This window comes from Engystomops pustulosus, chromosome 8 (genome assembly GCF_040894005.1).
Source record: "Engystomops pustulosus chromosome 8, aEngPut4.maternal, whole genome shotgun sequence".
In the NCBI taxonomy this organism is placed as follows: domain Eukaryota; kingdom Metazoa; phylum Chordata; class Amphibia; order Anura; family Leptodactylidae; genus Engystomops; species Engystomops pustulosus.
In genome coordinates, this window is record NC_092418.1 from 62,634,165 (window position 1) to 62,660,545 (window position 26,381).

Sequence of the window (26,381 nt, forward strand, 5' to 3'; positions counted from 1 at the left end):
TGAAACAGCAGATATGGCTATTTAAACCAAAATGTGACATTGTCATGTCTGAAGTCTAGTGAGCCTGACCTTTTATGATTAATTTTTCATAATTAATTATTTTTTGCACAAAACGATGTAAAAAGATGATGACAAGTTTTATGGTAATAAGTGGTCAGATATAACACGTCACTATTATGATTGACAGAGTGAAGAAAAATGATGTAATTTTCTCTGAAGGAGACTTATCCATCCCCATTTTGAAAACGGGATATGGATCAATTCATGAAAAATAAGTGCGCTTTAGTGTCGTGTAATAGGTTTTAGAGAAAACATCCAAAGCCAAAGTTATCATTCAGGCCTCTGGGTTTGAGGCTTCCCATCCTATATATCCACCGGCTCTCCGTCTGGAGAAGCAGTGTGTCCAAGTCTCCACCTCTGATCCCCAATGTTATTTGGGTGATCGCCCAGCCCTTAAGGCCTTTTGGGTTGCAATTATGGAATTTCTTGAAATGCTCCGCAATTGGTGTGGGCTGGAATGGCTTGTTCTGTCTGAGAGCCTCTCTCTGTGCTTTATCATAGTTTTTAATTGAATAGAGGTGTTCTCTGATTCTTATTCTCATTTCCCGGATGGTTTTCCCTATATACACCAGGTTGCAGGGACATTGGAGAGCATAAATGACTCCGGATGAAGAACAGGTAATATGTTCCTTAATGACATATTTACGGCCGTCCTTGTCGTCAAATGCTATTTTCTTGACTAGGATTTGGCATGCATTGCATAGTCCACATGGATAGAAGCCTGCATATTTATGGCACTGTTCTTTTTTAGCTTTGCAAAAGTGACTCTGTACTAACATGTTCCCTATGGAGGAACCCTTCCTATATCCGCATGAGATTCTATTGCCTATAATTTGGGCCAAATCTGGATCCAAGGTGAGAATCTCCCAATGGCGGTTCAGTATCTTATTCATTTCTCCCCATTTATCATGTAGAGTTGTGATGAACCTGATCTCAGAGTCTGCGGTTTTAGTTTTTACTTGTAGTAAAGAAGATCTGTCCGTATGGAGTGCAGCATTGTAGGCCTTTTTTATGGAATGACCAGAGTATTGTCTCTGTCGTAGACGTGTTTTAAGAGCTGCTGCTCCCTCTTTGAATCTCTCAAGAGTGGAGCAGTTTCTTCTCAGTCTGAGGAATTCTCCTTTCGGGATTCCTTTGATCGTGCGTGGTAAATGGGCACTCTCGGCATGCAGGAGGCTGTTAGTAGCGGTTTCCTTTCGGTATATTCTGGTTTGGACCGAACCATCTTCCTCTACCTCAATCTTAATGTCGAGGAAGGGAATCGAGACCTTACTGTGCGTGAGGGTGAGTCTGATGTTACAATCATTCTCATTGAGACGTGAAATAAAGTTTTTCATGATATTTTCTGGTCCTTTCCAAATGAATACCACATCATCGATGTATCTTTTCCAGAGTACAACGTGATGTGTGAGGTTCTCCAATTCGTCACAGAATACCCGCTCCTCCTCCCACCACCCAAGGAACAAATTGGCGAAGGTGGGCGCACATGCGGCGCCCATCGCCGTTCCCTGGGTCTGGAGGTAGAAGCGGGCATCAAAAATAAAATAGTTATGACGGAGAACAAAGAGTAATGCCTCCAAAATGAACGCCTGTCGCACGGGGCTTTTGTCATTGTAGCGTTCCAGAAAGTATTTGACAGCATTACAGCCCACCTGGTGTCCTATACTAGTATATAGACTTTCAACGTCCACTGTGACGAGGATCTCGTCCTGCTCCAGGCGCACCCCTTCAAGATCTTTGAGGATTTGCATTGTATCCCTTGTAAATGAGGATAAATCAAGGACATAGTGTCTTAATTCATTATCCAACCATTGACTTAGTTTCTCGGTCAGGCACCCAATACCGGACACAATGGGCCTCCCAGGTGGAACAGAGAGGTCCTTGTGTACCTTGGGCAACATATAAAAGGTTGCCACTTTTGGGTGCCTGACCGAGAGAAAATCCCTCTCCTGACTGGAGATGGCTCTATTCTGCCATCCATTGTTTGGCCACAAGAAGCCTACATCAAAGAAGCCAAAAAGCAATTGTTGAATAAACAATGCTATCGACACCTATGGAGTGATCCTACAAAGGACTTCCTGACAAAATATCAGAATTTATTAAACAATGGATGGCAGAATAGAGCCATCTCCAGTCAGGAGAGGGATTTTCTCTCGGTCAGGCACCCAAAAGTGGCAACCTTTTATATGTTGCCCAAGGTACACAAGGACCTCTCTGTTCCACCTGGGAGGCCCATTGTGTCCGGTATTGGGTGCCTGACCGAGAAACTAAGTCAATGGTTGGATAATGAATTAAGACACTATGTCCTTGATTTATCCTCATTTACAAGGGATACAATGCAAATCCTCAAAGATCTTGAAGGGGTGCGCCTGGAGCAGGACGAGATCCTCGTCACAGTGGACGTTGAAAGTCTATATACTAGTATAGGACACCAGGTGGGCTGTAATGCTGTCAAATACTTTCTGGAACGCTACAATGACAAAAGCCCCGTGCGACAGGCGTTCATTTTGGAGGCATTACTCTTTGTTCTCCGTCATAACTACTTTATTTTTGATGCCCGCTTCTACCTCCAGACCCAGGGAACGGCGATGGGCGCCGCATGTGCGCCCACCTTCGCCAATTTGTTCCTTGGGTGGTGGGAGGAGGAGCGGGTATTCTGTGACGAATTGGAGAACCTCACACATCACGTTGTACTCTGGAAAAGATACATCGATGATGTGGTATTCATTTGGAAAGGACCAGAAAATATCATGAAAAACTTTATTTCACGTCTCAATGAGAATGATTGTAACATCAGACTCACCCTCACGCACAGTAAGGTCTCGATTCCCTTCCTCGACATTAAGATTGAGGTAGAGGAAGATGGTTCGGTCCAAACCAGAATATACCGAAAGGAAACCGCTACTAACAGCCTCCTGCATGCCGAGAGTGCCCATTTACCACGCACGATCAAAGGAATCCCGAAAGGAGAATTCCTCAGACTGAGAAGAAACTGCTCCACTCTTGAGAGATTCAAAGAGGGAGCAGCAGCTCTTAAAACACGTCTACGACAGAGACAATACTCTGGTCATTCCATAAAAAAGGCCTACAATGCTGCACTCCATACGGACAGATCTTCTTTACTACAAGTAAAAACTAAAACCGCAGACTCTGAGATCAGGTTCATCACAACTCTACATGATAAATGGGGAGAAATGAATAAGATACTGAACCGCCATTGGGAGATTCTCACCTTGGATCCAGATTTGGCCCAAATTATAGGCAATAGAATCTCATGCGGATATAGGAAGGGTTCCTCCATAGGGAACATGTTAGTACAGAGTCACTTTTGCAAAGCTAAAAAAGAACAGTGCCATAAATATGCAGGCTTCTATCCATGTGGACTATGCAATGCATGCCAAATCCTAGTCAAGAAAATAGCATTTGACGACAAGGACGGCCGTAAATATGTCATTAAGGAACATATTACCTGTTCTTCATCCGGAGTCATTTATGCTCTCCAATGTCCCTGCAACCTGGTGTATATAGGGAAAACCATCCGGGAAATGAGAATAAGAATCAGAGAACACCTCTATTCAATTAAAAACTATGATAAAGCACAGAGAGAGGCTCTCAGACAGAACAAGCCATTCCAGCCCACACCAATTGCGGAGCATTTCAAGAAATTCCATAATTGCAACCCAAAAGGCCTTAAGGGCTGGGCGATCACCCAAATAACATTGGGGATCAGAGGTGGAGACTTGGACACACTGCTTCTCCAGACGGAGAGCCGGTGGATATATAGGATGGGAAGCCTCAAACCCAGAGGCCTGAATGATAACTTTGGCTTTGGATGTTTTCTCTAAAACCTATTACACGACACTAAAGCGCACTTATTTTTCATGAATTGATCCATATCCCGTTTTCAAAATGGGGATGGATAAGTCTCCTTCAGAGAAAATTACATCATTTTTCTTCACTCTGTCAATCATAATAGTGACGTGTTATATCTGACCACTTATTACCATAAAACTTGTCATCATCTTTTTACATCGTTTTGTGCAAAAAATAATTAATTATGAAAAATTAATCATAAAAGGTCAGGCTCACTAGACTTCAGACATGACAATGTCACATTTTGGTTTAAATAGCCATATCTGCTGTTTCAATATTGGTGAAGGATACAATACTTCATCATCTAATGACATTTAATTATATTGAATGTGTGGCATTCTTTTCACAATGAGCACACATTAATAACATTATTACAGCATATTAGACACTCTCATAACTAATAACAATGTTACATTCCACAGAAATAACAGTGGAATCTCATTGGCTAATTCAGCTGCCATTCTTACCTATTCAAATAAAAGGCGCCCGAACCCGGCCGCCCCCACCCCTAGAAGAAGCCGGGGAGACCCGGCGAAACACGTGTCGGGACTTCTCTTTCTATGTCTGCAGCCACAACTCAGGGACAGAAAACTCATAAGGGACAGTGTTAATTGCGGTACACATCCATAGATGATCGCAGAGTGGATCATACTGGCAAGAATAGTGACTGTGATCTCAGTAGCAAGCTGTATGCTCCAAGAGACTTAGTCACTCACATCACCGCAGTAAGAGGAGATCGCGGCTTACAGATTTTTATCATTGCGATCTCCCTGCATAACAATAGCTGACAGCAGCACAGTGCCGTGTCCTGTCAAAAGACAGGCACACACCTGCTCCCTGCGATCTCAACAACAGATCATCATTAACCCACACAGTCCCTGATCCCCACAAGGAATTAGTGGTGGGCATCAGTTATACTTACAGGAGGGTTTAAATAAAATATAAGGGGACTCCCACCTGAACTTATATCCCTAAGTACAAGATTCTTACTTATGTGGCAAGGACATAGTATGGCAGAGTATAATAATGCCATACTAGTTGCTTAATTAACACTTGATTCTACAGTGTGAGAATATACTCCAGATTTTAAATAAATTAATAAAAGTGAAATTTTATCACACTCACAACTTTCCTTCTACATTTTCCCCCTCCCTTTTTTCTTTGTTGAAATATGTTACAATAGGTGGTGCACACCGTGAGTGTTTTTCCAAATGTGAACACGTTTTGCGTTTTCATTTAAAGAATAAGATAGCAGCACAAAAAATAAGATATAAATGGGTACTAACCACTCAAAAGTTTTTGGTCACTTAGGATTTTCCTTATTTGTTAAAGAAAAGCAAATTTTCTTTAATGAGGTGAACATTAAATAAACTCTATACATTGTTGATGTGGTAAATAACTATTCTAGATGCAAATGTCTGTTTTTTAATGCAATATACATAAGTGCACATAGGCCCAATTCCAACAACCACTACTGCAGTGATTTAATGGTACATTGTGTTTGCTAACTGTGTAAGAAGGCTAATGGATGTTTAGAAAAACCCTTGTTCAAGTATGCTAGCACAGCTGAAAACAGTTTGGCTGATTAGAGAAGCTATAAAACTGACCTTCTTTTGAGCTGGTTGAGAATCTGGAGCATCACATTTGCTTGTTCTATGAATCTTTCACAATGGCCAGAAAAAAATAACTTTCAAGTGAAACTCGAAAATGTATTCTTGATTTTAAAATGAACGCCATTCCATGCGACAAATTGCCAAGAAATTAAAGATTTTCTACAACGGTGTTTACTACTCCTTTCAGAGGATATCACAAACAGAGAAAAAAGAGAAGTGGGAGGCCCAGCTGCACAACTAAGCAACAAGACAAGTACATTAGAGTCTCTTGTTTGAGAAACCAATACCTCACAAGAACTCAACTGGCAGCTTCATTAAATAGTGAAAAATAGAAAAAGAAATAATAGTCCGCTCACCAAATTCCTGTAGTCCAGTACCTTCATGTACCTTCATGTGATGCCAATTTCTGGCATTGGCTCATCATTGGAGCAAAGATTAACCATTGCTGGAAACTGTTATTCCTAGGCAGGTAAGGAGGACTTGCAGTCTCATGTTTTTCCAGCCATATATTAGAAACTAGAACACCTAAAAACAGATTGTTAAGTGTATCAAATACTAAACATTCTTAGTTTTTGTATCTTTTAACCTAAGCAGGATCTGTATTAAGGAACCTTTGAATATCTTTTTTTGTAATCAATGGGAGTGCAATAAATAAAATAAGCATAATAGGTGTTTAGTAAATAAGAGTTGTGACCACTGACTAAAAGGTGTCTATAATTATATGACATTTAACTAAACTATATAACAGTATGGCTGTGTACCCATCACGGCTTTTATATACGCTAAGCGTATGCTTGGGGAAAGCATCCAACGTATATGCTTAGCGTATACATTGACAAATAATGGCAGATGGAGGCATAGTTGTTGCCTTCGTCTGGCCACTTAACGTTCTGCCCATAAAAAAAAAATAATCAGAATGGAAAGACTTAGCAAGGTACGTCTTTTTATCCTGAAGCCTTCGCCTGAGCGATCTGTGTGCTTAGCGGAGGCAATGGATGGCTATAGGAGTAGAAGTTGAGCATAAGATGAATGTTATGATATGTTTGATGATGAATCATCAGAAGAACATTTTATATCACTCAACCAGTTACTAATCCAGGACAGACAACCTCAGTTCTCCAGAGACAAAGCTTAGTTTATTGGATTTCAGGCTTTGTTGATGTACACTCCTCCCCCCACATTCCACATTCAGGGGGGATACAGTGGGATACGTCTGTGCCACACGTTGTATGGACACATAGGAATCCCCTGATGTGTCTTTATAAAGTATGACACAAAACTTAATTTAAACCTAGCCTTAATGGTGAAAGAATTTTACTAGTCTCCTTATCGGTTTCTCTGTGGACAAAAGGACCTTCTCAATTTTGTAAAGATGTTAATACATTTTATTTATGCAAAATATCTTTCAAATATAGGCAAATATAGCACTATGAATATTCTTTTTTCCTACTTCCCAGCAGTTTGTAAGGGTGTCATCTGATACTTCATCTAATATTCTCTACCAGCTTATGACTGAGCAATGGGGTCTTGAGGTTCCCAATCTTTTAATTTCGGTAACAGGAGGAGCTAAAAACTTTCGTATGAAAATGAGACTGAGAAACATTTTCCGCAGAGGTCTAGTGAAAGTTGCGCAAACCACAGGTAATTTAATTATTTTTTTTACTTTGCTCAACACCATGAAAACGGGAATAAAACACTACATATTCATCTTGTCAACAGAACCTGAATTAATGCACAGATGTAGCACGTGTTAGATAATGGTTAACATAAATACAGAACTTTAAATGCCATTAAAAAGCGGACCTTTTTTGTTCATTAGCCAATCCTTTTTTTTAATCAGGTGCCTGGATTATAACTGGGGGTTCTCATGCTGGTGTAATGAAGCAAGTTGGTGAAGCAGTAAGAGACTTTACTATAGGAAGTAGCAACAAAAACAATAAAATTGTCACTATTGGCATAGCGACGTGGGGAATTATCCACAATAGAAACAGCTTGATATCTACCTCTGTAAGTACTATTTCATTTTAGAGTCATTTCTAGAAATTAAAGGATAATAAAATCACTGTCGTGTCTATTTAAGTGGAATATACTTCAATGTAATCATCATAACTGTCAAAAACTTATGCTGTCAGCAGTTAGGGCACTTTAGGCTACATGCACATATATGCAAATAGAGGCCATGAGCTAGCCACAAAAACAGCAGCTAGTTCAAGGCCGCCATAAATGGGCATAGTGCACAGGTGGCTGCACTGAAAAAAAAAATATATTACTGCCCTGATTTGCGGTGCAGCCCCTAAGCATCCTTTTCTTTTCCAGCTGGCTTGCTGCTCACGGCACACATTTGCTTGTGTGGACGTGTGCATGTAGCCTTATGCTTACGTTAACCTTTTGTCACTCCATGAAACACTATTACGGCATGGAGATTGACAAATACGGCTCCATGCCATAATAGTAGGTAATGCTCAGATGACATCTGTTACACCCGTAATCCACCTGTCCCTTCTAAACCCAAGCACACATTTCAGTGATCTGTGCTAGCATTATTCTATGCTGGATACACTTTTAAGTGCGCCGTGTGAGTAGCACTACAATGTACTCTTTGTAATGGTAGATCGGTATCCTGATTACCATCTAGGTGCATTTGATCAAATTTTTTCCTGCATGCCATCTATTAGGAGGGCTGTGTAGTTAGATGAACTTCATATAATTTTTTTCCTGTGCACCATCTATTAGTTTTGTGGTGTACATAGGTGCATATTGCATATAATGCCAGTACAAATGTCCCAAAAAGCATTCAAGTCTTCAAAAGCGGCTGATCCAGATGCATCTAAAGTTCACCAGAAAAATACAGTAGCAAAGCAGAACTCCTTAAAAAAGGTATTTCTTTATTCCACCAAGATAAAAAAATGTTTTGCCCTCTCTATGAAGGGATTATGGGCCTGGGGCTTCTGCGGAAGAAGGGCCTGGGGCTTCTGCGGAAGAAGGGCCTGGGGCTTCTGCGGAAGAAGGGCCTGGGGCTTCTACTGACCCCATATGGGTAGCCCCAAATAATTATGATCCGCAGGTCTCAGACTTTATGAGCCACTCTGGAATACAGTTTGATATGGAAATAGTCAAAGCAGTGGGGCTTTTTATTTTTTGTTGTTGATGAGTGAATTTGAGAATATTTCAGGCAAAACTTTATGCTGCACAACATATTGCCCAAAACCCCACTTCTTTTTATGCACAAACTCACTGGTGGACCCCTAACATTGCAGCAGAGATAAAGAAATATTGGAGCATAGTACTGCTTATGGGGGTAGTAAAGAAGCCAACTATCAGGGACTATTGGAGCATAGACAGTTTGTACCACACCACAATGTTCCGCATGACCATGGGCATGATGCGCAATCCATGATTTTTAAATAATGGCGATAAAAAACAGTACACACCCAGAGATAAATACACGAACATAACTAAGGTTAATGTTAAGATAAGGCCCATCCTAGACCAAGTTTGTGCAGGCATATACCCCACAAAACGTGTCAGTAGACAAGTAGTCCCTGGTACAATTGGAAGGGAGACTTCAATTCCGATACCTGCCAAATTAATGGGCACTGTATGGCATGAAGAAGTATAAGCTGTGCAAGAGTAGATCAGGGTATACATACAAGTTCAGGGTATATGAAGAGAAGGACTCCAGAATAATGCCCACACTTCCTTCCTGGGTATTACTGCAAAAGTAGTTTGGGATTTGTTGCACCCACTAATGGACAAGGGCTACACTACCTGGACATGTTTTATACCAGTGCTGCACTATTCAAGTGCCCTGCTTCCAAAAAAACTGGGGAATGCGACACTGTAAGAAAAAATCAAAGAGGTCTACCGGAGTCGATGCTGCGTGAAAAACTTAGAAGGCATGAGAACAGGACATAATGCAGCGACTCTGTATTGTGTGTTAAGGAAATTTTGATTATATTGATTAAAGTGTGCCCTGGTACATAATTTTTCTTTTTTAACAGGGATCATTTCCTGCTCAATACCACATAGATGAAGAAAACCAAGGAAGTCTTTCATGCTTAGACAACAATCATTCTCATTTTATTCTTGTGGATGATGGAACAAATGGCAAATATGGTGTTGAAATTCTTTTACGAGCCAAACTTGAAAAGTATATCTCAGAACAGACCAAAGAGAAAGGAGGTAAATTCAAATTTAATCAAAATTTTGAATGAATATATATATATATTTGGCAATACTGAATATTACTGAATCTATTCTATTACATGTTTAGTGGTAGGTAGCTAAAAACAATATTTTGTAAGAATGCTAAAATGTATTGTGATAAATTGTTTGTGTTTTAAACTGGAATACTTAACCCCTAATCTCCGAACCCTTTTTCCACATTAATGCCCAGGTCATACAACACAAAAAGAGGCTGTGCCTCACGTAAAGATAGAGAAACACTTTTTGGTGAATTAGATGGAAATAGATGGAGTTAAGGATGACAATATGATTGTTTTCTTAAGTACATACAAGGACTCCCGATAGAGACATTCCTAGTTGCAGACGGATCTCTCTTCCCACTGTGACCTCTGGTGAAGCTAACTGAATGCTTTATTTTAGTTCCAGGCTGAACTGATCAGCTGGAAGGTTTCTGCAATTAAGTTTTATTGATAATCATTGTTCCCATGGCATTTTGTCTGGAGGTATAAAATATATGTGTTCCGAATTAAATACAAAGTCAACCTAAGAATAAAGACTATCTTGTATTTAAGCCAAGGACTGTCTGTATAGTGTGTATTTTCATGATAAAGTAAGTATTATTAACCCCCTAATGACCTTCATATAGGGGTACTTTTTTCTGCCTCCCGCCTATCTACATCGGCACGGCAGAAGATGATTATGGGACATCAAGTCCTGCAGGTGTCGGGCCAGGCTGTATCATCACAGTTTACCGGGGGATTCGATCCTTCTTGCTGCAGCCCCAGGGTCCAGCGTGTGCCCCGAGGCTGCCCACTTCTTTTCAAGTCGGGTTCCGCCTTCTGGCAGGACCCTGCTGTAACTAACTGAGCATGCTCAGTTACTTAAATTACACACTGCATTACAAATGTATTGCAGTGTAAGGGCTTAATCAAGCAAAAAAACATTTTGTTTAAGCCTGTCTGAAAAAATTTAATGTACAACAAAATTAAAAATCATTTTATAATAATAGTTAAATAAAACAAAAATCCCCTAATCAGCCCAATTACATGTAAAATCCAAATTAAGAATACAAAACACAAAAACACGTACATAAAAAACATAAAATATGTGATATTATCGCGTCCGTATTAATCTGTACATTAAATATAAATCAATATTTAAGCCACTCGGTGAACAACATAAAAAAACACCCAAAACTTCCCATAATATACAATTTTTCATCAAATAACCTCACAAAAATGTTCTAAAAAGTGATAAAAAGTTACGTGCCCTAATATATGACTGAAAAGATCAACTCTTTTCGCCAAAAATACTCCCCCAACCAGACCTGTCAACAGAACTTTGCCCCTGAAAGGTTGTTGATAGTAAAAAAAAAAACAATATGATTTTCTCCAATATTGGTTTTGCGCAGTAAAATTGAGCAAAGATAAGAAAAACTATATAGATGAGGTATCACCGCAATCGTAGTGAACCAGAGAATAAAGATAAAAAAAGTTGACAGGATTCGGGATGTGTGAATCCTCTGGACCACCGCGGGAGGTGGTACTAGCCGACACCTGGGATCGAAGTCTAAGTGGCACCTGGTCTTCACCACAGCCCGTCGTAAAGGAGGATGGACTTGCTGTGGCGGGGTACCACCAGGTCGTTCCACAGGTGCGTCTAGCCCGCAATGGCAGCCGATGTCGAGGTACCTTAACAGGAGACAGTCTTGTGGTCGGGTCCAGGCACAGGGTCAAGGGAGGCGGCAGAGATACCGGGTCAAGTCCAATTCAGGGTCAGCAAAGGGAGGTCCAGACAGATGGGAACGGTAACACAGGAACACAAAGGGGCTGTGGTAACACAGGAACACAAAGGGGCTGTGGTAACACAGGAACACAAAGGGGCTGTGGTAACACAGGAACACGGAGGGGCTCTGGTAACACAGGAACACGGAGGGGCTCTGGTAACACAGGAACACGGAGGGGCTCTGGTAACACAGGAACACGGAGGGGCTCTGGTAACACAGGAACATGGAGGGGCTCTGGTAACGCACGAATACGGAGGGACTCTGGTAACACAGGAACACGGAGGGACTCTGGTAACACAGGAACACGGAGGGACAGGAATGCAGGAGACACAGGAACGCAGGATAATCGCTAGGAAGCTTTCACTAAGGGTGTGCGGCACAAAGCTCCTGAAGTGTAGGAAGAGGCAGGTTTAAGTACTTTTTCTAAAAATGGGCAGCACCAACTAATGCGCAACTAAGCGTCACCTTCAGAAAAAGTTAAAGGGCCAGTGCGCATTAATTGGTGCTGCCCATTTTTTAGAAAAAGTACTTAATCCTGCCTCTCTCATCCAAAAAGTTTCCTGATCTTTTTGGATGAGAGAGCCATGAACGCCGTACCATATGCACATGCCCCCCAGTAGATAGGTAGTCCCAGTATCACGGGTGCCCCTGCGATCTAGGTCTCGGATCGCAGGCACACCCGTGCCCCTCTCTGGCGCCCCTTTCTAAGCTCACTCAACTCACCACTTTCTGGCTCCCGCCCCGCTGATCGCCGCTGCCCACTTCTCGGGTTCCTATAAAGACCGGCGGTTCCCAGCATTCCCCGTCGGAGAAATTGGGTATCAAACTTTGCAGAGCATTTCAGAATTTTATTCATGATGAAAATTCTAAAGTTTCTAAATCACACTTTTATTTTGCTTTAACTCATGTGAAACACTAAAAGGGTTAATAGACTTAACAGAAGTTGTTTAACATACATTGAGGGGTGTCGTTTGAGGAACCTTTCAAAATTGAGTTGTCCCTCAAAATGTGAGAGCTTGATAACCATCTGCCTGTAAAGCAGAACATTTAAAAGTTTGAAAATGAAGCATTTTTCTGAAATTTTGCAAAATTTTCATTTTTTTTCAGAATAAAAAACTTATCAGTTAAATTTTACAATTAACATGAAGTTCCATGTGTCTCGAGAAAACAGTCTCAAAATCACCTGGAAGTTAAAGCATTCTGAAGTTATAACCAATTACTGTGACATGTCAGATTCGAAAAATCGAGTCTGGTCATTAAGCTAAAAACAAGCGTTGATGATAAGAGGTGAAAAGATATTTATCAGTGCTTCTGTCACAGCTGTACCTGCGATGCTCGGTACGGATCGCAGGTATACCCGTACCCTCCTATGTGGCGCTGTGTCCCCATCCCTCAGCCCGGACTCACCTCTCCTGGCTCCTGATGCTGCCTTGGTCTTGTCCAGGCCGCATGCCGGCTTCCCCGACTAAGCTGCGCGCTCCCGCTGCTAGGGCCCGCATGCGCTGGCTCGTCCTGTCTTAAAGGGCCAGCGTCCTCCTGATTGGTGCTGGCTAATGCGGCTCAGCCCTTATAATCCGGCATCTCAATTCACTCCCCACTGGATCTTCTCTTAGGATCTTCTATGGTTTCCATGCCAGGATTCCCGAAAAGAAAGCCATCCAGTGTTCCCATATGCTCCAGAGTTCCCATACGCTCCTGTGTTCCTGTCTCCAGCATTCCCATACGCTCCTGTGTTTCTGTCTGCAGCGGTTTCCATACGCTCCTGTGGTCCTGTCTACAGCATTCCCATATGCTCCACTGTCTCCAGTGTTCCTCCATGTTCCGGTCTCCAGCGTTACCAGTGTTCCTCCGTGTTCCTGTGTCTTCAGTCTGCCTCTGTGCCTCCTGCTGTACCTTACAGGACTCCAGTCCAGCGATTTCTCAAGCATTTCTATGCTCCTCTGGTGTCTCCTGCGTCCCTAGGCTACTGTGTCCTGCTCCCTTCCTTGACTGCCACTGGGGGACTAGTCGCACCTGCGGAACGACCTGATGGCACCCTGCCGCAGCAAGTCCATCCTGCTTTACGGCTGGCTCTGCTGAAGACCAGGTGCCACTTAGACTCCGGTCCCAGGTTGCAGCTAGCATCTACTCCCGTGGTGGTCCAGAGGGTCCACAGACTCTTCCCAAAGAGATTTTTTTCCTTACACACTTGTCCCTACAAATGTGTTCTTTGGCAGCTTCATTTAGATGATGAGTTACATGATTTAGCTGAGATTAAAAATGTATTTCTATAAGTGCCAAAAACAGTAAGTTATATTATATGTATGACTCAAGAAGTAATATACATAACTGGTTAAAAATTAACTTGTTGAGGGCGTGACTAGGCAGCCGGAGTGAATGGTCGCATGGTAGCTGAGCTCCGCACCGGACACAGGGGAGGAAGTTTCCAAATTCATACATTCATTACCCCAGGGGAAATCTCCATGCCTCCGATGGCCTACGAAATTAGTTTTACAAGTTATTCCAAAAAACCCTTATCACCCCGTTAAGCCAAACTATACATACAGCTATGATGTCAGGTAATTTCCCAGTGGAAAATCAAGAGGCCTGGGTGGTTAGTAGAGATGAGCGAACACACTCGTCCAATGCTCGTTCGAGCATTAGCGTACTCGTAACTGCTTGTTGCTTGGACGAATACTTTGCCAGCTCGAGAAAATGGCATCTCCCGCTGTTTTGACTTTTGGCGGCCAGAAACAGAGCCAATCACAAGCCAGGAGACTCTGCACTCCACCCAGCATGACGTGGTACCCTTACACGTCGATAGCAGTGGTTGGCTGGCCTGATCAGGTGACCCTGGAATAGACTAGCCCCTGCCCGCGCTGCTCGGATCATTCTCTGTCTGGATGCCGTTAGGGAGAGAGCTGCTGCTGCTGCAGGGATAGCGTTAGGGTGTTATATTACCTTACTGTAAAGCAGGAGTAAGTCTACAAGAACCCAACAGCCCTTGTTAGGGCTAGAATAGCGTTATATTTTTGTTTTGTTTGCTTGTGGCTGGGCTTACTGGCACTACTAGTGCAGCTAGTACCATATTGTGAGGAATTTGCAGGGAGACTTGCGAACCTTATATTTAGCTCTTAGTGACACACACATCTCAAACACCTAAGTGGGACAATTTATTAGGGGTTTGATTGAATTAGGCACAGTCTGCAGATTTTTTTTTTTTACTTTTATTTTATTTTTATAACTCAAAGTCATCAGGTACAGCAATGTGCTTTCAGTGTAGGCTAGAAACTAGCCATACGAGAACCCAACAGGCCTTCTTAGGGCTACAATAGTGTTATATATTTTATTTTTGGTTGATTTGCTTGTGGCTGGCCTTGCTGGCACTAGTAGTGCAGCTAGTACCATATTGTGAGGAATCTGCAGAAAGACTTGGGAACGTTCTATTTAGATCTTAGTGACACACACATCTCAAACACCTAAGTGGGACAATTTATTAGGGGTTTGATTGAATTAGGCACAGCCTGCTGATTTTTTTTCTTACTTTTATTTTTTTTTTTTTAACTCAAAGTCATCAGGCACAGCACAAAATCCAGTTGTGTGCTGTCAGTGTAGGTTAGAAACTAGCCATAGCAATAGGATAGCATCTTTTTGTTAAAAAAAAAAACACACAAAAAAAAAAAATATCCAAAAAAATTACAGTTTACACTTTAATTTTGAAAATGTTGAACCCGAGGGCTAGGGGTAGAGGACGAGGGCGTGGGCGTCCAACTACTGCAGGGGTCAGAGGCCGTGGTCCTGGGCGGGGTGAGACACCACCTGCTGATGAGGGAGCAGGGAAACGCCGCAGAGCTACACTCCCTAGGTTCATGTCTCAAGTTACTGGGACTCGTGGTAGAGCACTGTTGAGGCCAGAACAGTGTGAACAGGTGATGTAGTGGATTGCGGACAATGCTTCTAGCCATTTGTCCACCAGTCAGTCTTCCACGCAGTCCACCCATGTCACCGAAACTCCTCCAGCTCCTCCACCTCAGCATCCTTCCCCACAGTCTGCCCCCTCCCAGGAAAATTTGGCAGTTACTCTGAGGAACTGTTCTCTGGACCCTTCCCAGAGTCACAAACCACTTGTCCGGTTGCTGCTGAGCTCTTTTCCGATGCCCAGGTTTTCCACTGGTCGCAGTCTGTGGGTGATGATGATATTGTTGACGTAGTGGAAGAAGTGTGTAAAGAGGTGTCGGACGATGAGGAGTCACGGTTTTCAGACAGTGGTGAAGTTGTTGTCAGGGCAGGAAGTCCGAGGGGGAAGCAGACTGAGGGATCGGAGGATGATGAGGTGACAGACCCAAGCTGGGTTGATAGGCCGGGTGAATACAGTGCTTCTGAGATGGAGGCGAGTCCTCGACGAGAACAGGTTGGAAGAGGCAATGGTGGGGCCAGACGGAGAGGCAGGGCCAGAGCTGGTGCATCAGCGCCAAATGTTTCACATAGTGAAGCTCCCGTGGCGAGGGCTAGATTTGCGGAAGATTTTTGGAGGTTCTTTAAAGAAACACCGGATGACCGACGAACTGTGTTGTGCAAACTGTGCCACCCCAGGATCGGCAGGAGTTCCACCACTACTAGCTTAACTACCACCAGTATGCGCAGGCATATGAATGCTAAACACCCCACTCAATGGCACCAAGCCCGTTCACCTCCGGCCGGGCACACCACTGCTCCTTCCCCTGTGTCATCTGCTGCCTCTGCTAGTCAGCCCCCTGCCCAGGACCCCGGCTTAAACACCTCCCATGCGAAAACCCCATCTTCGCCTCCACGATCCGCCACAGCATCCACCAATGTCTCCATGCGCAGCGTTCAGCTCTCCATACCCCAGATGCTGAAACGCAAAAAGAAGTATAGTGCAACCCACCCACATGCCCAAGCCCTCAACGTCCACATCTGCAAACTGCTTAGCCTGGAGATGCTGCCCTATAGGCTGGTAGAGACCGAGGCCTTTCGCAACCTCATGGCGGCGGCCGCCCCTCAGTATTTGGTCCCCAGCCCCCACTACTTTTCCCGCCCCAGCCCTACACAAGCACGTGTCAGACAACATCATCCGTGCCCTGACCAACGCCGTTTCTGACAAGGTCCACCTGACCACGAACACGTGGACGAGTGCTGCCGGGCAGGGCCACTATATATTGCTGACGGCACATTGGGTTAACTTGGTGGAGGCTGGGACCAAGTCTGACCCTGCGGCTGGTCATATACTGCCGACGCCGAGGATTGCGGGGGCCTACCTCAGTCCAGGTCCCTCAGGCCTACTATGCCGCCTCCTCCTCCGAATTGCCATCCGTGGGCGTGCCGTCATCAGTCGGTAGCTCTAGGCACAGCAGCAGTGCCATAGCTAAGCGACAGCAGGCGGTGCGCAAACTGCTGAGCCTAGACAATAAAAGCACACCGCCCAAGAGCTATTACAGGGCATCACGGCGCAGACTGATCTGTGGCTGGCACCGCTGAACCTGAAGCCGGGCATGGTTGTGTGTGACAACGGCCATTACCTTGTGGCGGCTCTGCAACTCGGCAGACTGACACATGTGCCATGCCTGGCCCATGTGTTAAATCTCATAGTTCATGAATACCAGCAGGCCCTGGTGCACAAGCTGAAACAGTATTTCCCTTCTGACAGCGCTAGCGGCAGAGGGCGTACTTCTGCGGGACAAGTAGCGAGGGAGAGTAGGCGAGCAGGCAGCTTGTCCAGCACTGGCAGGGGTACGCTTTACAAGGCCTTTGCCAGTTTTATGTCACCCCAGCAAGACATTGTCACCTGTCCCCAGTCTCGGCAGAGTAGGGCTGATCTTTACAGAAAGATGGTGAGGGAGTACGTAGCTGACCATACCATCGTCCTAAATGATCACACAGCTCCCTACAACTACTGGGTTTCAAAGCTGGACATGTGGCACGAACTGGAGCTGTACGCCTTGGAGGTTCTTGCCTCCCCTGCCGCTAGCGTGTTGTCTGAGCGGGTTTTCAGTGCAGCTGGTGGCATCATCACCGATAAGCGTACACACCTGTCGACTGACAGCGCTGACAGGCTGACGCTTATCAAGATGAATAAAGCCTGGATTTCTCAGGATTTCCATTCTCCACCAGGTGAAGGAAACTCAACCTGAATAATGTATGCACTCTTCCTCCTCATTTTCCTCCTTCTCCTCCTCTTTGTACACTAAAACAGAGGAAACTGGCTATTTTTTGCCGGACCAACTGGCTCTAGCTATAGTACTCTATGTATTTAATTTTTCTGGAGGGTCAGCTACCTGCTCCTCTGGTTTGAAAACTTTTTTGGACAGCCACATACAGGCACTATCCACACGTTGTCTCCATTGCTACCTCCACACGTCATCTCCATAGCTGCCTCCAAAAGTCGTCCATATAGCTGCCTCCATACATCGTCCCCTTAGCAAACAAGCTATGTCAGGCAGAATTTTGGGTTGTTTTCATGGCTTCCACATCAAACTTGTTAACTTTGTCGCCACCCTGCTGTGTTATCCACAAAATATACTGGCAAACTTTTATCATTTACTGATATTATTTTAGCGCTTCTTGCGCATCTGTTTACATTCCCCTCACCCGCCATAACCAAAACTTATAAGAACACTACTACACTTGATCTTATACAAAAGGTTCTTAGAAGTGCTGTTTGGGGAGGACCCGAGAGACAGGTGCTTGGACAGCCGGACCGCCAGCTCCATCCCAAGATCCAACTAACATAGTTTTAACTGCAGCACCTTTAATCTACTACTACTTCACTGCCTCCATACATTGTCCCCTTATCAAACGAGCTGTGTCAGGCAGAATTTTCGGGTGTTTCACCAGATACATAATGGAACTCGCCACTCGATGCATCTGTTGCCGCCATGCTGGAGACCTGAAGTTGCAATCATAGCAGCGCAATATGGATGCCCCATACTGTTGCTCTTAATCATGGAACCATTTCCGAAAAAACAATTAAAAATAGAACCGCTATGCTATTCCATTATTCCTAGGTGAAATATTCAAACAACCCCGCCTGCTTTGAAAATTATCATTTTTTCAAAGTAAACGCTTCTGGCCCCCAGGCCCATTTTGGGTGGGGAGGAGCCGCGGGACAGGGGCTTGGACAGGCGAAAGCCATGCTGCCCCTGCTATTTCCTGTCCATTTTGCCTCCACAATCCTCCACACCGTCCACCAATGTCTCCATGCGCAACTTTCAACTCTCTATACCCCAGACGCTGGAGCACGAGAGGATATACAGCACATCATCCCCTTATCAAACGAGCTGTGTCAGGCAGAATTTTCAGGTGTTTCACCAGATACATAATGGAACTCGGCGCATCTATCGCCACCATGCTGGAGACCTGAAGTTTCAATCACAGAAGCAATATGGATACCCCATACTGTCGCTCTTAATCATGGAAGTCGTCTCCATGGCTGCCTCCACATGTCGTCCCCTTATCAAACGAGCTGTGTCAGGCTCATTTTTCGGGTGTTTCACCAGATACGTTATGGAACTTGGTCACTATGTCGCCACCATGCTGTGTTATCGACTAAATATAGCGTCAACCTTTTGTTCACATAGGAAATCATTTTAGTGCTTCTTGCTCACCTCCTTTGGTTCCTCTCTGCCACCCATTGGTTTGAATCCTGAGTCCATAGGGTATGTCGCCATGACACTCTCTAGGCAGCCGCTGCTGCCGATGCCTCTGCATGCCATCTTCTATAGTGTCAGGGTCAATTATTGGATGTTTTAGATGCTATCTAGCCTCATTCTGACAATCTGTCATGGCCATGCTGTTGCCCATAATTTTGGCATTATGGTGCAATTAAGCAGCCTCAGAGGCATCCATGCATGCTACCCTGCTGTTTCCTGTCCATTTCCGTGGTGTTTCCATCCTTTTCTGAGGTTCCCAGGTGTTTGGCCAAGCTTCCCTGTGCAGATCCTTGGTCCCCTTGAAAAATGCTCAAGTCACCCATTGACTTCAATGGGGTTCGTTATTCGAGTCGAGCACTCGAGCATTGGGAAACATTCATCTCGAATAACGAGCACCCGAGCATTTTAGTGCTCGCTCATCTCTAGTGGTTAGCCTTCCTAAGCTTAGGAAGCCTTCCAATACTCCACTAAACTTTAGGCCTATATCCCTGTTAAGTTTAGATCTAAAAACTTATGCAAAGCTACTGGCATTGAGGGTGGCACGGCTGATCCCTAGTTTAATAGGCGTGGATGAAGCCGGTTTTGTAAAAGGCAGATTGGCACAGGACAACAGTAGGAGAGTTTTGAATATCCTACATCATGTGGAGAAGAGGGGAGTGATGTTGGCTTTGGATGCCGAGAAGGCATTCGAACGGGTATATTGGTTGTTCAACTTCTCAGTGCTTGAGAGGATGGGAATAACAGGGGATATATTGAACGCCATTAAGGCGCTGTATTCCTCCCTTTCCACTAGAGTCTATGTAAATGGGGGCATATCTGATGCATTCGTTATAACTAACAAAACTAGATAGGGCTGTCCCCTGTCCCCTTTGGTGTACATATTGTATATTGAACCTCTGACACAGACAGCAGAATCAGAGGGGTAGAGATAGGTGGCCAAAAACACACAATATCATTATGCGCAGACAATAGAGATGAGCGAGCACTAAAATGCTCGGGTACTCTTAATTCGAGACAAACTTTTCCCGATGCTCGACTCGAATAACGAGCCCCATTGAAGTCAATGGGAGACTCGAGCATTTTTCAAGGGGACCAAGGCTCTGCACAGGGAAGCTTGGCAAAAAACTTGGGAACCTCAGAAAAGGATGGAAACACCACGGAAATGGACAGGAAACAGAAGGGTAGCATGCATGGATGCCTCTGAGGCTGCTTAATCGCACCATTATGCAAAAATTATGGGCAACAACATGGCCATGACAGAGTGACCGAATGAGGCTAGATAGCATCTAAAACATGCAATAATTGACCCTGACACTATAGGGGACGGCATGCAGAGGCAGCGGCAGCAGTGGCAGGCTAGAGAGTCTCATGGCGACATACCCTAAATGGACTAAGGAGGTGAAATGATTTCCTATGTAAACAAAAGGTTGACGGTATATTTAGTCGATAACACAGCATGGTGGCGACATAGTGACCAAGTTCCATAACGTATCTGGTGAAACACCCGAAAAATGAGCCTGACACAGCTCGTTTGATAAGGGGACGACATGTGGAGGCAGCCATGGAGACGACTCCCATGATTAAGAGCGACAGTATGGGGCATTCATATTGCGCTGCTATGATTGCAACTTCAGGTCTCCAGCATGGCGGCGACAGATGGGCCGAGTTCCACTATGTATCTGGTGAAACACCTGAAAATTCTGCCTGACACAGCTCGTTTGATAAGGGGACGATGTATGGAGGCAGTGAACTAGTAGTAGATTAAAGGTGCTGCAGTTAAAACTATGTTAGTTGGATCTTGAGATGGAGCTGGCGCTCCGCTGCCAGGCGAGCTTTCGCCAATCCAAGCCCCTGTCTCTAGGCTACTCCCCAAACAGCACTTCTAAGAACCTTTTGTACAAGATCAAGTGTAGTAGCGTTCTTATAAGTTTAGGATATGGCGGTTGAGGGGAATGTAAACAGATGCGCAAGAAGCGCTGAAATAATATCGGTAAATAATAAAAGTTTGCCAGTATATTTTGTGGATTACACAGCAGGGTGGCAACAAAGTTAACAAGTTTGATGTGGAAGCCATGAAAACAACCCAAAATTCTGCCTGACACAGCTCGTTTGATAAGGAGACCATGTATGGAGGCAGCTATATGGACGACTTTTGGAGGCAGCTATGGCGATGACGTCTGGAGGTAGCAATGGAGACAACGTGTGGAGCCAGTTAAAAAGACGACATGTGGAGGCTGCTATGGAGACAATTTAATTTGGATAGTGCCTGTATGTGGCAGTCCAAAAAAGTTTTCAAACCAGAGGAGCAGTTAGTTGGTCCTCCAGAAAAATTAAATAAATTGAGTGCCTGTATGTGGCACTCCCAAAAATTGCTTAAAACAGAGGACCGGGTAGATGGCCCTCCAGAAAAATTAAATACATAGAGTACTATAGCTAGAGCCAGTTGGCCCTGGCAAAAAATAGCCAGTTTCCTATGCTTTAGTGTACAAAGAGGAGGAGAAGGAAGACAATGAGGAGGAGGAGTGCATACATTATTCAGGTTGAGCTTCTTTCACCTGGTGGAGAATGAAAATCCAGAGAAATCCAGGCTTTATTCATCTTGATAAGCGTCAGCCTGTCAGTCGACAGGCGAGTACGCTTATCGGTGATGATGCCACCAGCTGCACTGAAAACCCGCTCGGACAACACGCTAGCGGCAGGGCAGGCAAGAACCTCCAAGGCGTACAGCGCCAGTTCGTGCCACATGTCCAGCTTTGAAACTCAGTAGTTGTAGGGAGCTGTGTGATCATTTAGGACGATGGTATGGTCAGCTACGTACTCCCTCACCATCTTTCTGTAAAGATCAGCCCTACTCTGCCGAGACTGGGGACAGGTGACAGTGTCTTGCTGGGGTGACATAAAACTGGCAAAGGCCTTGTAAAGCGTACCCCTGCCAGTGCTGGAAAAGCTGCCTGCTCGCCTACTCTCCCTCGCTACTTGTCCCGCAGAAGTACGCCCTCTGCCGCTAGCGCTGTCAGAAGGGAAATACTGTTTCAGCTTGTGCACCAGGGCCTGCTGGTATTCATGCATTCTCACACTCCTTTCCTCTCCAGGGATGAGAGTGGAAAGATTTTGCTTGTACCGTGGGTCCAGGAGAGTGAATACCCAGTAATCGGTGCTGGAATAAATTCTTTGAACGCGAGAGTCACGGGATAGGCAGCCTAGCATGAAATCTGCCATATGCGCCAGAGTCCCAACGCGCAAGAATTCACTCCCCTCACTTGTCTGACTGCCATTTCCTCCTCCTCCAACTTCTCCAACTCCTCTTCTTCTGCCCATACATGCTGAACAGTGAAGGACTGAACAATGGTCCCCTCTTCTGTCTAGCCAACATTCTCCTCCTCTTCCTCCTCATCCTCCTCCACCTCCTCCGATATGCGCTGAGAAACAGACCTAAGGGTGCTTTGGCTATCAACAAGGGAATCTTCTTCCCCCGTCTCTTGTGACGAGCGCAAAGCTTCCGACTTCATGCTGACCAGAGAGTTTTTCAACAGGCCAAGCAGCGGGATGGTGAGGCTGATGATGGCGGCATCGCCACTGACCATCTGTGTTGACTCCTCAAAGTTATTCAGCACCTGACAGATATCAGACATCCACGTCCACTCCTCATTGTAGACTTGAGGAAGCTGACTGACCTGACTACCAGTTCTGGTGGAAGTTGACATCTGGCAGTCTACAATCGCTCTGCGCTGCTGGTAAACTCTGGATAACATGGTTAATGTGGAATTCCACCTCGTGGGCACGTCGCACAACAGTCGGTGAGCGGGCAGTTGGAGGCGGCGCTGCGCTGCCCTGAGAGTGGCAGCATCTGTGCTGGACTTCCTGAAATGCGCACAGATGCGGCGCACCTTTGTGAGCAAATCAGACAGATTGGGGTATGTCTTGAGGAAACACTGAACTATGAGATTTAACACATGGGCCAGGCATGGCACATGTGTCAGTCTGCCGAGCCGCCACCAGGTTACGGCCATTGTCACACACAACCATGCCTGGCTTCAGGTTCAGCGGTACCAGCCACATATCAGTCTGCGCCGTGATGCCCTGTAATAGCTCTTGGGCGGTGTGCCTTTTATCGCCTAGGCTCAGCAGTTTGAGCACCACCTGCTGTCGCTTAGCGATGGCACTGCTGCTTGGCCTAGAGCTACCGACTGATGGCGCCATGCCCACGGATGGTAATTCGGAGGAGTAGGTGGAGGAGGGTTGGGAGGAGGAGGAGGCATAGTAGGCCTTTGAGACCTGGACCGAGGTAGGCCCCGCAATCCTCGGCGTCGGCAGTATATGACCAGCCCAGGGTCAGACTCGGTCCCAGCCTCCACCAAGTTAACCCAATGTGCCGTCAGCGATATATAGTGGCCCTGCCCGGCAGCACTCGTCCACGTGTCTGTGGTCAGGTGGACCTTGTCAAAAACGGCGTTGGTCAGGGCACGGATGGTCTCTGACACGTGCTTGTGCAGGGCTGGGACGGCACATGGGGAAAAGTAGTGGCGGCTGGGGACCGAATACCGAGGGGCGGCCGCCGCCATGAGGTTTCGAAAGGCCTCGGTCTCTACCAGCCTATAGGGCAGCATCTCCAGGCTAAGCAACTTGGAGATGTGGACTTTGAGGGCTTGGGCGTGTGGGTGGGTTGCGCTATACTTCTTTTTGCGCTCCAGCGTCTGGGGTATGTAGAGCTGAACGCTGGTGGATGCTGTGGAGGATCGTGGAGGCGAAGATGGGGTTTTCACACGGGAGGTGTTTGGGCCGTGGTCCTGGGCAGGGGGCTGACTAGCAGATGACACAGGGGAAGGAGCAGTGGTGTGCCTGGCCGGAGGTGAACGGTCTTGATGCCATTGAGTGGGGTGTTTAGCATTCATATGCCTGCGCATACTGGTGGTAGTTAAGCTAGTAGCGGTGGAACCCCTGCTGATCCTGGTTTGGCAAAGGTTGCACACCACAGTCCGTCGCTCATCCGGTGTTTCTTTAAAGAACCTCCAGACTTCTGAAAATCTAGCCCTCGCCACGGGAGCTTGACTACAGGCAACATTTGGCGCTTATGCACCAGCTCTGGCCCTGCCTCTCCGTCTGGACCCACCACTGCCTCTTCCAACCTGTTCTGCTATAGGACTCGCCTCCGTCTCAGAAGCACTGTGTTCACCCGGCCTATCAACCCAGCTTGGGTCTGTCACCTCATCATCCTCCGATCCCTCAGTCTGCTCCCCCCTAGGACTTCATGCCCTGACAACAACTTCACCACTGTCTGACAACCGTGTCCCCTCATCGTCCGACACCTCTTTACACACTTCTTCCACTACGTCAATAATGTCATCATCACCCACAGACTGCGACCGGTGGAAAACCTGGGCATCGGAAAATTGCTCAGCAGCAACCGGACAAGTGGTTTGTGACTGTGGGAGGGGTCCAGAAAACAGTTCCTCAGAGTATGCCGGTTCAAATGCCAAATTTTGCTGGGAGGGGGCAGACTGGGGGGAAGGAGGCTGAGGTGGAGGAGCTGGAGGAGTGCTGATTTCGGTGACATGGGTGGACTGCGTGGAAGACTGACTACTGGACAAATGGCTAGAAGCATTGTCCGCACACCCATGCCCTCGTCCTCTACCCCTAGCCCTCGGGTTAAACATTTTCCAAATTAAAGTGTAAACTTCAAATTTTTTTTTTTTTGTTTTGTTTTTTTAAAACAAAAAGATGCTATCCTATTGCTATGGCTAGTTTCTAACCTACACTGACAGCACACAACTAGATTTTGTGCTGTGCCAGATGACTTTGAGTTATAAGATAAATAAACGTAAAAAAAAAATAAATCAGCAGACTTGGCGTAATTCAAATCAAACCCCTAATAAATTGTCCCACTTCGGTGTTTGAGGTGGATATGTGTGTCACTAAGAGCTAAACACAAGTCTCCCTGCAAATTCCTCACAATATGGTACTAGCTGCACTACTAATGCCAGCAAGCCCAGCCACAAGCAAACCAAAAAAAAAGGAAAATATAACGCTATTGTAGGCCTAAATAAGCCGTTGGGGTTCTCCTATGGCTATTTTCTAGCCCACACTCAAAGCACACTGCTTTGGCAGATTACTGTGAGTTCTAAAAAGAAATAAACGTAAAAAAAAATAAATCAGCAGACTCGGCGTAATTCAAATCAAACCCCTAATAAATTGTCCCACTTCGGTGTTTGAGGTGGATATGTGTGTCACTAAGAGCTAAACACAAGTCTCCCTGCAAATTACAAACAATATGGTACTAGCTGCACTACTAATGCCAGCAAGCCCAGCCACAAGCAAACCAAAAAAAAAAAGGAAAATATAACGCTATTGTAGGCCTAAGTAAGCCGTTGGGGTTCTCCTATGGCTTTTTCTAGCCTACACTGAAAGCACACTGCTTTGCAAGATGAATTTGAGCTATAAAAAGAAATAAAGGTAAAAAAAAAAAAAAATCAGCAGACTCTGCCTAATTCAAATCAAACCCCTAATAAATTGTCCCACTTCGGTGTTTGAGGTGGATATGTGTGTCACTAAAAGCTAAACACAAGTCTCCCTGCAAATTACTCACAATATGGTACTAGCGGCACTACTAATAGCAGCAAGCCCAGCCACAAGCAAACCAAAAAAAAGGAAAATAAAATGTTATTGTAGCCCTAAGAAGGACTGTTGGGTTCTTGTAGAATCACTCCTAACATTATTCTAATAGAACACCCTAACGCTTTCCCTGACCAGCAGCAGCTCTCTCCCTAGCGGCATCCAGACAGAGAATGACGCGAGCAGCGCAGGCAGGGGCTAGTCTATTCCAGGGTCACCTGATCTGGCCAGCCAACCACTGCTATCGACGTGTAAGGGTACCACGTCATGCAGAGTCTCCTGGCTTGTGATTGGCTCTGTTTCTGGCCGCCAAAAAGCAAAACGGCGGGAGATGCCATTTTCTCGAGCGGATCAAGTATCCGTCCGAGCAACGAGCAGTTTCGAGTACGCTAATGCTCGAACGAGCATCAAGCTCGGACGAGTATGTTCACTCATCTCTAGCAGACAACATAATTCTTACTCTAACAGACCCAAAAAATTCTGTAGAAGCAACTATGGATATTATAAACCACTTCAGCAGGCTTTCTGTGTATAAATTTAAAATACAAAAAACCCAAGCCCTTCCCTTTAATGTAGATGAAGAAATATAATTTATAAGTTTGATTGGCA

General features: G+C 45.2%; 1 protein-coding gene across 3 annotated transcripts in view; it reads left to right on the plus strand.

Annotated features, from left to right (window-relative positions):
- Window positions 1-26,381, plus strand: part of TRPM2 (transient receptor potential cation channel subfamily M member 2) — a 419,555-nt gene that overhangs the window by 44,865 nt on the left and 348,309 nt on the right. For 2 of the 3 annotated variants that reach the window (XR_011849388.1, XM_072120992.1), the window contains exons 5-7: window positions 7,004-7,187; window positions 7,387-7,553; window positions 9,548-9,728. Coding sequence is in view for 2 of the 3 variants with exons in the window: in XM_072120992.1 (XP_071977093.1) it covers window positions 7,004-7,187; window positions 7,387-7,553; window positions 9,548-9,728 (532 nt within the window). In the remaining variant the exon portion in view is untranslated. The remainder of the gene's footprint in view (window positions 1-7,003; window positions 7,188-7,386; window positions 7,554-9,547; window positions 9,729-26,381) is intronic. The other variant, XM_072120993.1, reaches the window with a different exon arrangement.